Below are 14,204 nucleotides of genomic sequence, written 5' to 3'. Positions count from 1 at the left end.
ATGAAATGCGCTTGGAGCCGCCTTGGTATAGCCACAAGCTCTCATGAATCTTCAAAACAACTAAGGCGTCATAGAACTACAATGTCCAGATGAATGATGAAGCACATGATGGGCGAGGTTTACAAATTAGCTTGAGAGAAGCACGGAGATGAGTAAATATGTGCCCAATTTGCATCCTAAATAAGCTACTCGAACTCCTATTTCACCAATGCCTTGGTCATAACAGCCTCTCATTTGGGAGGAAGCGATAGGCGGTCACGATGAGAGCAATTCTTTTTTAGTGTCCAATAAAAATGATTCAATGATCAAATGCAATCAAGAGTGCTAACTAATTATGTTAGTGATAGCATCAATACAATAAAGCTTGCAATATGGAATCAGCGCGTCGACAAAGCATATATAAACATCCTGGAAAGGGGATCAAGTGCTACCATAGTGCTTCATTAAGAAAGCAACAGAATACCAATCAAGAAGGGTGTAAGGCAGGGGGATACAATCTCTCCAATGCTATTTACCGCGTGCTTACAGGAGTTTTTTAGAGGCCTAGAATGGGAGCAGTTAGGGATAAGAGTTAATGGAGAGTACCTTAGTAACCTGCGCTTCGTCGATGACATTGCATTGCTGAGTAACTAAGGGACGAATTGCAACTCATGATTATGGAGTTAGACAAGGAGAGCAGAAAGGTGGGTCTTAAAATTAATCTGCAGAAAACGAAAGTAATGTACAACAACCTCGGAAAAGAGCAGTGCTTCGAGATAGGTAATAGTGCACTTCGAATTGTAAAAGACTATGTCTACTTAGGACAGGTAATAACCGCAGAGCCGAATCACGAGACTGAAGTAAATAGAAGAATAAGAATGGGGTGGAGCACATTTGGCAAGCACTCTCAAATTATGACAGGTAGATTGCCACTATCCCTCAAGAGGAAGGTATATAACAGCTGTCTCTTGCCGGTACTTAGCTACGGAGCAGAAACCTGGAGACTTGCAAAGAGGGTTCAGCTTAAAATGATGACGACGCTGCGAGCAATGGAAATAAAAATGGTAGGTGTAACCTTAAGAGACAAGAAGAGAGCAGAGTGGATTAGGGAACAAATGGGGGTTAAGAATATCATAGTTGAAATCAAGAAGAAGAAATGGACATGGGCCGGGCATGTAGCGCGTAGACAGGATAACTGCTGGTCGTTAAGGGTAACTAACTGGATTCCCAAAGAAGGCAAGCGGGTTAGGGGGAGACAGAAGGTTAGGTGGGCAGATGAGATTAAAAAGTTTGCGGGTATAAATTGGCAGCAGCAAGCACAGGACCGGGTTAACTGGCGGAACATGGGAGAGGAATTTGTCCTGCAGTGGGCGTAGTCAGGCTGATGATGATGATGATATGGCCCAATCACATTATAAATTCTTGCTTTATGTCGTGTCGGTTACACCACTTCGTACGAAAAACTTATTTTAATATCCATGCAACATTTTCTTTGTAGAACAGAAAAGGTTTCATGAAAAGGGAAAGTGAACAAAGGCACAACAAATGAAAGACCACATGTGCAAGAAGTCTGGCATCATAAAACAGACCGGAGCTCATATTCTTTCTTGTGTTTTAGGGAAGCAAGGCACCTCAAACTAAAGGGAGTGCAGTTAAGGAACTGTACTTTGAAAAGGACTCCAAAGATCATGACCCCGTGCTTTTGATGAAGAAATATTATTGCTACAATATCCAAAGTCGCTAACTATTTTTCTTGCCTCGTGCTTCGCTTGTTCCTGTGATATCATGGCAACTGCTTCGTCTATTTTAGTTCGATTTTTTGTTTAATGTTCCTTGAAGTACAGTCCAGGGCATGACAGTATTTCTTTTTCAGTATGGCTTTTTGACCATTAGCTATTTGACATGCTGCACATAGCCTCAATGCCCGTTACTCAATAACCTCATGAAAAATGAGGAAAAAAATTCTGTTGCAAATAAAAAATGTGATTGTCGTACTCTATCAGACATCTTATAATGTGTAGTGCTTTGAATGGGTTTCATGTTGTGTTTTTAAATGCTAAGCATTTTTTAGTCACACCTACTCGCGAATCCGGCGTTGGCAGTGGCGTCTACACCCCCACTGCGCATCCTTGTCTCGTGCCAACTGTCGCTCTCCTCCCTCTCTCGCCTCGCAAGGCGAGTCTGCTAGTAAAAAACCTACTGCTCGCCCTGCAGAACCATTTATTGGCCACCCCATATATGTCACGGAATTCAGTCAAGGGCGTCCTTACTTGGCTTTCGCTTGACTTGAGTAGATGCGATGGAAGCAACAGTACTTTCTACCAATTCTGGGGCACAACCCAACATCAGCGTCCCACCACTTATTGAAAGCAGCACTTCTCCTTCGTTGAATAAATATGAAGAATAAAGATGAAATAACAATTAGGCATTTCCAAACCACACCCAATTACGCAACATTCCCTGCGACACCCCCACCACTGTGCGACGCATTTACTCAAGTCCCCCCCCCCCCCCCATGTGGGAACACGGGGGCGACATTTTTTAAGCGAGTGAGACTCTGAACAGGACCAGAAGGGGAAATAAATTGTGAATAAAAAATTTGTAAAGATATGTTCATAAAATTGCAACAGAAGCACTAAAAACATTTCCAACAACTGTGTTACCTTTCATCAAAATTCATGAAGAAATAAGAAAGTTGCTAACGAGAGCCACGTCCCCCATTAAAATACTTTTTTTAGTTAGTAATGTTGTTATATGGCACATACTCTGAATTTTTACTTGTTTTAAACCTGCTTTTTTTCCCCTTTGTTCAAATGACATATATTTATTTTTTTCTTGTCATGCTTTAGTGTGTGTGTTTGATCTCTGGCTGCGGTGGCCCTAATTCAATGGGGGTGGCATGTGAAGATGCACATGCATTTAGCTTCACATTAAAAAGACTACTGTGATCTAAAGTAACATGGCTAACAAAATTGGAAATATTTAATATTTTAAAAGCTATGTACCATTGTAGAAAATAATTACATATTTAAAATTGGCATATAGAAGTACATTAGCTGTGAAACGTTCCTAAAAGTCTCAGAAAGTCAAAACAAGTTTGTTCCTTTCTTAGCAGTGATAGGGCTTCGTTTCATTTGCTGCATTAGAACACCAATTTGAGTGGTCTGGCTGTTATGTCACTTCCGTGTGTGGTTATATTTTTCACACAGCGGACAACCGCAGTGACACACTGGTGCACCACAAGAACGAGATGACCACCGATGTCAAGGGTTACCGGGAACCGGGCAGCTTCATCCAGGACATCGTGTATGATGCCCCCATGGAGCAGATGGTCCATCTCGTGAACCGGTCGACGGTTTGCCGGCAACGGCTCACCTACGAGTGCTTCAATGCACGTCTGTTTGACACAAGTGGTAAGGGGCACAAATCCTGTAGAAGGTTTTCTTGAAGGGGACAGCCGACAAACCACTTTTGCGCTATTTCCTCGCAGCACAAATCGTCAGTTGCCGATGATAAGCATAGTACAATGTTGATTGACAGTTATGGCCAGGTTTTCTGGTCATCATTGCTTGACTTTAAAGTGATGTGTTATTACCAAAAGACAACTTTTGATCATTAAACATTTTTGCGGTATTCACTGGTGTTGGCAGGGAGGTGCAGAAGAGGCACTTGGCCCCCCTCAGGCCACAACAGCAGTTGCCTCGACCTGAGCTGTACCACTTCTCTTCCCCCTCGTGCAGCCACAATGCGACATAGGTTTGAGTAGCTGTTTGAGGAGATGAGCAGCAGGGCTAATTGTTACTGTCACATGTGGCATTCACTGCTCAAGTGCGAATGTCAAACACGTGCAATCCTTGAAAATCAACAAATAAGCTATAGGAAACCGAACCTCAAGTTTGCGGAGCGACGACAACGCCGCGCCTGGCCCTGGTGGCGAGCTCCGGAAAATTTGAGCAGAGGCACAAGAGACGGCGCAAGCGAGTCAGTGTGTTTCGCTCTGTGGTTTCGTCGAAATGGGAGTGCGCGCTCCACGCGCGGAATGGGTTCTGGAGTTGGTGCAAAGAACTTTGGCGCTGTTTCGTCAGCTTGGCGCGCTAAAACGAGACGCTTGCGGTGCGACGTTGCCTTTCTGCAATGAAAGAAGCGGCCCCACAGAAGCGTCGGCGAGGTCCGAAGTATTGTTGTGTGGTGGGCTGCCACAACAATGCAGGCAACACCTAGGGACGTTCTCCACGTGTAAGGCTGTATCAGTTCCCCAGCAAGTCACAGCCACGTTCACGAAAGATCCGGAAAAAACAACAACAACAACAACAAAAACATGAGGCGAGCTTTTCAACTTGACTCGCTGTGGTTAAAGCTCAGCTTGCTACTTCGTCACGGTCAGCAGGTCATACTCCTGCTGCAAGGACTTTTCTCTAAAACTTCTCGGACATTTTAATGTCATGACCGTATAACATTAGTTTTTATTTATTTTGTCGCATGCCCAAATGTTTGCACATGACAGTACATGTCTGCTACTGCTGGATACCACATCAAAAGAACAATTACATGGTTTTTATAAACATCAACGTTGCACACCGATAGAGTACATGGCTTCATGTCGACAGACTGAAACTTACCTCGAGGCATACGTCGTACACGGTGTCGTCACAAACCTGAGAAATGCGTTTCACAGGGACTTGGGCGTCCTTGTCTTCCGTCGTCTGCTCCCACATCATAAACTTGACTAACGTGCTTTACTCCTTTTGTTAGATTCACTTCTTAAAGGGCTCGTCCAGCTCAGAGATCTTTATAAAGTCGTACTAAGGACGGTACATTGTGAGGTGACTCAAACGCACAGCGCGCTCTCTGCACGAGCACGTAAGCAAGCGGCAGGGTGTTGGCGGGAAGGGAAAACACGCAATATACATCCTCGATTTCTACTTTTCTACCAGCGATGGCGCTGCGTGTCCAGAGTCGCAGTGCCACCATGCATTGCTTTGGCTTCCTATAGGAAAAGCTTTTTTTTTTTCTTTGTTGTACATGCAGACTTGTATTTCTTGTCTGCCGAGGGCTTAAAATTCAAAAGAAAGGAAGTTGGCTGTTAGTTCTTCCAGCAGATTTTATCGGGGAAGCATTCCTGTTGTAATTGATAATAATCAAGCACGGAGTGTTTATGTAGTATTTCACAATTCTCCTTTTTGTGTGAAAGACTCTGGGCACAAAGTCCATTCGTTGGTGAGAATAATCTCTCACTTGCTGTTTCTTCTTGTTACAGCAATTTTCTGCAAATATGGATGGGTGGCTTCATTTATTCATTGGAACTGTGTAGTATATCAGAAGTTTTAATGTTTCAGAAGTATAGGCACTGAGTGTTAAGATTATGTATAACTTACATTTCTGCATAACCTGAATGCTGTTTGTAGTGCATCAACTTCTTATTAAGCCAAAGCTTCCTTTGCAAACACTTTCATACTTACAGTATTTCAATGTGCTGTGGGGGGCTGCTACTTATTTGCAGGATAAGCTCACAATAACGAAAAAGACAAAAAGAACTGGGTGCTTGATGGTGCATTCAAACCTCAGGCACAGGTTATGTAGACTGTAAGAGTCCATGAAGTAGGCTGTCATATTTCGGTGCTCCCTTATTCTATATGGCTCAGCAGTCAACATGGACAATTGGTGTTAACTCACCGGTTTCTTGTGCTCTATCCAATCAGTGCTTTCTGGAATCAAATGCATGTGTCCTGATGAAGGCAAAGAGATCAGCTGTTTTTGTACAGCTCGGAGAGTAGTGCACTGAAAATACAGTAGACTCTCAGTAAACGAAAATCTGTTTAACGGAACTGCTGCTTAAATGGAACAAATGCTTCTGACAAGATTGGTTTCGTTCTCGCATTACGTGCCCCTGTTCATCTCTCGGTAAACGAAACTGCTGTTAAGGGGGTACGCGAGTCTTAGAAAAGTAACAAATGGCCAAAAAATCGATTTTGAGAAAAACGCATTTTTCGAATCTTTGAACCTATAAGCACCTCTCCTGAAATTATTAACGCTAAATTCGATAAAAAAATAGGTTAAAATCTATTTTCAAACCATCACGGGAGTCGCAAAACAACCCGCAAAACAGAAAATTTGTTCGAACTTCCCGCGCGCGCCGCCAGCGAAGCAGCCGGCGGATCGGCGCCATCTTGGGCTTGTTTTGAAGCTGGTTCCTTTGTGCGCGTTTTGCGGGCTCTCAAAATGGCGTAGCTCCAACACAACGACTGCCCTCCCCCGTTTTGCGAAGCCGTCTGCCGGACCGCTGATTGGCTAGAGCGCGCGCGCGCCGGCGAGCCCCCCCGTCTCGCGCTTACCATTGGCTGGCGCGGCGGCGCGGCCACGGTTGCTCGCTCTTTTTTTTGTTTGTTTGGTTTTGCTCCGTCGGCGCCTGCTCTCGTGCGTGTTATCTCGTCTGCTACCCACTCGTGTACCGATGTCGCCGACGTATACGTCTTTCTGCATTTCACTGGCATGGCTTGGGAAGCTCGCCTGAAGAAGAACACTCGTCAAGCTTTCGGCAGGAAACGAAAGCGAGCGTGGAATGCGCGGCAGAAGGGAGCGGCCTGCGCGCCGCCGAGAACGCCGGAGATGGCCGAGGCAGTGCATTCTGACGACAACGGGCTGTCGGAAATGCCTGTTAGCGACAAAGCATTGTTGGAAAGGTGCAGTGATGGGATCACCCAGAATCCTAGTGAGAGCTTACACGCTACAATTTGGCAACAAGTCCCCAAGACCACCCATGCCTCACTGCGCAGCGTAGAAAGAGCAGTGGCTGAAGCCATCAGCCGCTTTAATCAGGGGGCCACGAAGAGCAATGAAGCAATTGCTGAGAAGCTAGGCTACAGTGCAGGAAATCTCTTCATGCGTCGTAGCCTTGAAAAGGATAAAACCAGGCTTCACAAATCGCGGAGGGAGCACCTGCAGAGCAGTTCAACGAAGGCAACACTTGCAAAGCGACATAAGCCTGCAAGAGACACTGCATACAGCCCTGGCATGCTGTAGAATTGTAAGGATGTCTGGCACAAAAATGTGTGTTTTACTTGAAATAGTGTTTTTTGTATAAAAGGGCGATGTTTTTATATATAACATGTGTCTTCCTTTGGTTTTCAGTGCACTAGAACAGCCACAAAGTTGTAGACTGGTTCCTTATACTGATTCAACGGCCAGTACACAGTTTTTAAATGAGCTGTGGCAAATATTTTGGGAAGGTGCATTGACACATTTGGTACAGCCATACTCACGTAATGTAGAGCTACACAACGGTGCAATTTTTATTGCTCTAGCTTCACTTTACCAAAAGTTACAGTTATTAGAAACTTTAAATGCGTTTTTCTCAGTTCGATGTTTTTGTGCACCACACTAAACCTTAGGGGTTTTTCTTATATGTTATTATTGATTGAGAATGACAAACTTGGTATCATTTTATATGTAATAACATTACCTGTGCGGTGATGCTATTTTGATTACCCTAGAAGCATACTGTTAATTACAATTATGGATAGTAATGAGCGAAAATTGAACAGAATATCCATTGTAAGTGCTGGTCTGTTTTCTTATCTATATAATGCCTAAAAATTAATAAAGATAGCATCACCCCATACAGAAAGCCCTCAGCATTGGGGCTATGCATTTATTTTTTGGATCTCGCTTGATTAAGTTGCCAAAAAGCCCCCAATGAAGTGCATAATTAATTAAATTACAGATGTTAATATCTTTTTATCCACTGAAGCTATTTCAGAAACAATTACATATTTGAAATCAGCATGAAAAACTATCCAAGATGGTGAGGTTTGGTCAAGATTGAGCCAAAAACAGAAAAAAAATTTTAAAGACCCATGTCCCCCCTTAAACGGTACACATTGTACTGGTCCCTTCAGGTTCCATTTAATGAGGTCTACTGTATATAAAGCTTTGCCTAAATCGTAGCATAAGGCGTTTTCTTTCTTTTTTTGAATAAGAGTGAGAGCTTCGATCTAAAAAATCTTGTAAGCTCTGGCTGTAAACAACAGTTGGAAAGAGATGGTGCCCTGTTTTGCTTGTCGCAGTGCAAGACACGACACCGGACACATTTTCACCTTATGGCTGGTGGGTGAGCCGGAGCAACCAGCGCATGGACTATTGGGGAGGCTCCATCCCCGGCTCGCGCAAGTGTCGCTGTGGCCTGTACGGGTCCTGCCGTGACCCCCAGCGCTGGTGCAACTGCGATTCGGGCTTGGAGGAGTGGCTCTCGGATGGCGGCGAGCTCACTGACCGAGACTACCTTCCTGTGCGGCAGCTACGTTTCGGCGACACTGGTTCTGCCTCCATGCAGGAGGACAGAAAGCGTGGCCGTTACACATTGGGACCGCTGGAGTGCCAAGGAGACGGTGAGTGTGCTGACATCTGCAAAGTGACTAGCTTGGGAGATGATTTAGACTCCAACTAAAAGTTTTGAAGAAACCCGAAGTTTCGAAACCGACTTGGTTTCTTCTTCAGGGGTGACTTCAAAGACTACGTCGCAGCGATGTCTTCAAAGCACTCGCGGGGCAGATAATACCCCCCCTCTCTCTCTCTCTCGTTTTGCCATGTAGCGCAGTCCATGTGTATACACTGGGAAAAGAGCTCCGAGAGAACGGTTGATGTTATGGGCTGTCCTCTATTCTGACTAGCTGCATTGCATAAGGTGTAAGTTGCAGCATGTAGTCTCATGCTGAATTGTTCATTCCTCATTAAGGCAGTATTTCTGCCCATGAATGTGGCAATATATTTGCAAATAACTGAGTTGCCTTAGAGAAAAAAAAGTACACAATTATTGTAGTGTTAGGCCAAGGTTTCTCTTCGTTGAGATCAGGGTGCTTCATTTGATCAAAATTCACCTCAAACTAATTGGATTTTATTGTTATTGGAAGCTTCTAGATTCAGCAATTGTGAAATGGTTGTGCAATTAATGTGAAATAGGTTTGCACTTGAGGAAGTGTGCGTGCCAGTGTTTCAATGTGGTAGGCCCCAATCTTTTTCTTTTTTTTTTTCATAACATCTCATCGTCTTTTCTTATAATCCTTTAGCAATTACTTCATTATTTGCCTTTGCACTTCTTTAATACCATCTTACAAGCTTGTGTTTGACTACCCTTTCATGAGGTTCACCAATCAGAACACTTCTTAATGAAGCCTCGATTCACATCAAATGTACTCTTGACTTGATACATGATTTGGTATTCTCCCACAGCCCTTTTCGATGATGTGGTGACATTCCGTTTCACGGACGCAACCATTGAGGTGCCCCATCTGAACCTGCGTCACTCCTGGGATGTGTACTTCCACTTCAAGACGACTGCAGAGAACGGGGTCATAATGCACAGCAAGGGACCGACCGACTACGTCAAGCTTGTACTCATTGGTACGACTAGCTCATTTTTTCTCTAATCACGTTTCTCCTTAACACTGTTGACAGTACACTCAAATCTCATTGTTACAAAGTTGCATCTTAATCGCTGACAGTTCTTTATGATAAACGTCTTGAGCTAACTTCTTAGTAGTGCGTGATGGCGAACACAGTCGTAAGTATACTGCACGCTTTAGGGAGTGACAACCCAGATGCACTGCCATTTGTGCTGTCGCTTTGTGTGAGATCGTTAAGTCGCACAAAGATTGTTTGCCGCACAGATGCGCTTAGCAAACGAAAGAGGCATCGCCGTGCCTGTATGTGTCCAGGATCTGACTGGGCGTACAGAACACCTTCACAGTAAACGCGTGCGTATGCTACAGCTAGCAAGCACCCAAACAGTAACGGAGTCAGCTTAGTTGAGGATGTGTTGCACACAACAAGGAATGATCAGCTGCATAAGGCAGCCTACACTGCTTGTTAGTTTGTTTTCACGCAGTAGCGCATCATTTACGTGCGCAAGGAATCTGGGGAAGCCAGACTAGTGTTCCACGCCCTCATTTGCAAACACTCTGTGCGAGCGAGTCGTGAATAATTTGTGATTAACCGGTATCTGTGGTGCTCATTCCAATAGGTAAGCATGGTTCCCAACAGGTACAGAATGTATTCATACGAGCCTGAGTGATCACCAAAGTGCTTTATAAGTGTATGGGGAGCCATTGAAGCTATTTTGGACATGAGTGGCGATTTGACCAATTGAGTGGAATTAAAAAGCATGAATTTTTTTGTCAGACTGCCCAATTTTCAGACAATTTTTAGGTCCCTAGGGAGTCTGAAGAATTGGCAGTTGACTGTAGTATAAACTGCGTGTATTTTCTCTGGAAAGGAGGTTTCGCTGCAGTGGATTGATGTTGTACCGAGATTATGCCTATTCAGGTAAAATCCACACTACTGCAAATTCACAAATAGAGTTTAGGGGGGTCGTGGTTCTTAGGGCTCTCTCATTTATTTTTGAACCAAGTGTGACAAAAGTTGGCATGCTTAATTAGTTTGTTCTCAGGATTCTAAAAATGTAGTTATTTTTTCTGTAGCTTCATTAGTTATTTAAATAATCAAGATAACAATTTCTATTGTTCTTACCGTAGTAGAAAAATAACCACCTGGCAAAAATTTTAAATAACATAGGGATTGACAGTAGAAAGCATAAGACGTGCAACATAAGAAGCACTTTTTTGGATGAGTCATTATTTCTTACTTTACAGTACACTAAACTTCACAGCCCTGAATGTGGCCATTGTGTGGTCACACAAAAGACTAGTTTGAAAAACTTGCATCAAGAGAAATCAAAATCTGCTTCCTGTGTTGTGTGCTCCGAACATATAGCTTCATGCTGCAAAATAAAATATTCTACTATCTGTAATAGTTTCAGATATATTGCAGTAATTTTCATGCAGGGTGTACAAAATTGCCATTTTGAGAAAATGAAGAAAACAAAGAATTCTAACATTTTTAACTGTAAAAATGTATGCACTTATAATTACATAGCCATTGGCATATAAATGAATGCTAGAAAGCCTAAGGAGTGCAATGCTGCAAGCTGACCGAAAATTGAACAAGTACTTCTCGAATTACAGCACAGTAAAGTTCATTGCATGTAACCAAATACAGAAATTTTTATATTAAAATAAAAAAAAATGAAGCTGCCCATTAAAAATAGGCTCCCAACATTGTTTTTTGTGCACATTTAGCTGCATTGTGCAAAAACAATTAAAGCTCTAGTTGTCATAGGTCCACTTTTACCGAACAAGCAAAAGAAAGTGGTCAAAATCTGTGCTTCGAGAATAATGCTCTTAAAACTTAATTTCGCCGTTCCGAGAAAAAAATATCATGGCACACATACTTTTAGTCAGTTAATATGCACCGGGAATCTAATAGGACTGATTGTTTGTACGAGCGTGTCGTTTTTTCTAGTCCTGTAGCAAGTTGTCGCCGTGTGCTCGTCTGCCGCGAGGCCGCTTATCAGTTCGGTGACTGTACTGGCGGTGATGTGCGACAAATGTGCGTGCCTCATCCACAATCCGTCGAATAACGCGGCGACGTTTTCCGGCTAGTCCAGAATAAGTTACCCGTAAATGTCGCGAACCAAAGTTGCTCCCTCGCTCATCAATTTCGAGGCTACACGAGTGCCGAGGTGTTAGTTTTCTTTTCACGTAAGACTGCCGCATTTTCGAGCGGAGATCGTGACAACGTTGCGAACACGTCGTTAAAAGCAGTCTATCTGTTGCCAGTAGCCTCCATTGCGAAGGCCGCGAGCATGTTCACTGCAAACGGATTGACTTTCTGTTGTTAGTCGTCGCACGGCGTACTCCTCTCTGACGACCCGTCGCGCAGTTCAAGGTCCTTTTGTCAGGCGGGGGGAGCCACAACATCGGCGGGTTTAGCGGTAAGACTGCACTTCTGTTCCGTCGGTACAAATATTGATATATCTGGTAGCTTCGCTTCTGCTTTTTACTTGCCGCCCTCTAACAGATGAGGCAGCAAAACACAGCCGTTCTCAGTAATGTTGTTGGCAACCAACGGGCTCATACGTGAGTTAAGCTACACCGGTGACTCGTCGACCGCCGTTGACCACGTCGAGTTCGTTATCCTCGTTGTCCTGAGCCATAGCGGGAATCTTTCTGAAGTTCACAGCGAACGAACCACCGCCACACCCGCTTCACAAATTACTGTAGCACGGAACTTCTTTACTGCCGCAAGCAGTCAGTAACACCATGACAAAATGGCGCATGCCCGTGCGCGTGAGGATGGTGAAGCAGACGCCGAAAGCACCCCTTGGCCAATTGGATGCCTAAATTTGGTCACGTGCCCCAAGCAGCCAATTGAATCGCGCGCTAGTGCTTCTCGACGACGCGTTTTTGCTAAAAAACCAATGAGCAAGGTGAGCCAGCGGTGGCGGGAAATTGAAGATGAAGAACGACCCTTCCAAACGAGACCAAGATGAACACGATAGCTCGTGTGTAACGGCAACAGTTTGGCACGGAAAAAGCGCGATTTTAGCGTCAATTTGCGCTCACATTCATCTCACAGGGATGTTATAAATTGATTTTGCGCCAGAAATAATGACGCGAGAAGCTAGAAACTTCTCAGATAAGTGCAAAAATAGGTGCAGATTTCGAAAAAGTCAGCTTTTAAAAAGTAGATTTTTTTGCGATTTTTGGCCTTCTAAGACCCGTGTCACCCCTTAAATGAACACATCACTCGTCATCCATTCCTCATTTTTTAAACTTTAAAACCTTGTTATACCGGTTTATATGCTCCAAGTATAGCGAGTTTTGAAGTAAAACATGTTTTACAGGCTTTCACTTGCACTCGACCAAAAGTCAAATTCTGCTACTATTTAAAGTTGCATCCACATTTCCCTTTTAACTGAAAATAAGGACATTTGGACATGCCTTGTTTTAATTTTTTTAATCGTTGTGATGGTTACTTAGTTCATGACAAATGTGCTCATTTTTCTTTGTGATACATGCTATTCGGTTTGAAGTTGTTTGCCCAAATAACTATTTGCTTCTAAACTAAAATTGCAGGATGATCATTGCAGGATGTTCTATTTCTTTCAAACCTCATTGGAGCGAGGCATGTGAACAATTTACATTGAATTATTGGCCGCTTTGTGCAGGAGGTGATCAAATTCAGCTGCTGTACGAGACTGCCGGGGGTGGTCCGCAGGGAGTCAGTGTGGAGACGTCCTACAAGCTCAGCAACAATGAATGGCATTCGGTGCACGTTGAGCGCAATCGCAAAGAGGCACGCATCGTTGTCGACGGCAGCCAGAGCGGCGAGGTTCGTGAGAAACCCGATCGGTCGCACGCCCTCCACCTGCCAGGCAACCTTGTAATCGGTGAGTGTGATGTCTCATAAGGATGGCCACAGATGCAGTGAAGAATTAGGAGAGGGCATTAAATGCACAATTCCCATAGGTCAGGATGCGTTTGTTACTTGGCTGTTACTCAACAGCGCATGTATAAGCACCTTGTTCTATGGTTAAGTATAGGGATGCATGCTTTATCTTTTTCATGGCCATTGGTACATTCACCACTAATTCCCTCTGCATTTCGTTTCCTAGCATTACCGACACAGGCTTGTTTAAACTGTGCCCAGTGGCTCATTGGATATTCTCTGTGGTCTAGCATATGATTACTAGCTAGTTTGCAGGACGCTGCCACTGCATTCAAATGTCAAAAGCATATAAAAGAACTTGAGTACTCTGATCTACATGTGCATTGAATGTCTGATGGTCAAAATTAATTCTGTATCCCTCTGAAGTTGTACCTTGCTTCAATACATATAATTTCACCACATTATTCTCAGTATGTGTGTAAGTATTTTTACCCACTACAGCAAACGATGATGGCAATTGTATTGTTGAGAAATGCAAGTGATTGTATAGCAAGAGCGCTTATTTAAAAGTGCCTCATCTTGGTGCCCAGTGTCGAGGGACACAACAGGGCCGATGCCATTGTGGCTCTTGTGGCTGCGTATAGGCCACGTACCGTCGTATAAAGGCAATGTCGTCCCCACCAACTTCCCTCACTGTGTTCTCCCTCGACCTCACATGATTGGCACAGATGGCATCCATTGCTGCATCACTGACTTGCTGGCTGATGGCTGTGAATGACTTTAATGCATTGGCTTTTGTAAGCCAAGAATCACTGCAAATCGGACCAGCTTCTCGTAGCCGATTCTTACAGAGCACCCCGCCACAACATCTTTCTTGTTGGCAGCGTAACTACCGCACGCGTTATGGTTTTCTTCATTCATAATGAAGATAAACACACGAGAAT

At 43.9% G+C, this 14,204-nt stretch overlaps 1 protein-coding gene across 1 annotated transcript in view; it reads left to right on the top strand.

Annotated features, from left to right (window-relative positions):
- Nrx-IV (neurexin-4) overlaps window positions 1-14,204 on the top strand; it is a 67,804-nt gene that overhangs the window by 29,520 nt on the left and 24,080 nt on the right. Inside the window, exons 14-17 of the mRNA XM_037423348.2 lie at window positions 3,189-3,392; window positions 8,043-8,363; window positions 9,205-9,375; window positions 13,040-13,261. Coding sequence (XP_037279245.2) covers window positions 3,189-3,392; window positions 8,043-8,363; window positions 9,205-9,375; window positions 13,040-13,261 — 918 coding nt within the window. The remainder of the gene's footprint in view (window positions 1-3,188; window positions 3,393-8,042; window positions 8,364-9,204; window positions 9,376-13,039; window positions 13,262-14,204) is intronic.

This window comes from Rhipicephalus microplus, chromosome 4 (genome assembly GCF_043290135.1).
Source record: "Rhipicephalus microplus isolate Deutch F79 chromosome 4, USDA_Rmic, whole genome shotgun sequence".
Classification (NCBI taxonomy): domain Eukaryota; kingdom Metazoa; phylum Arthropoda; class Arachnida; order Ixodida; family Ixodidae; genus Rhipicephalus; species Rhipicephalus microplus.
Note: the sequence above shows the minus strand (reverse complement) of the source record. Positions and strands in the feature narration are given on the sequence as shown.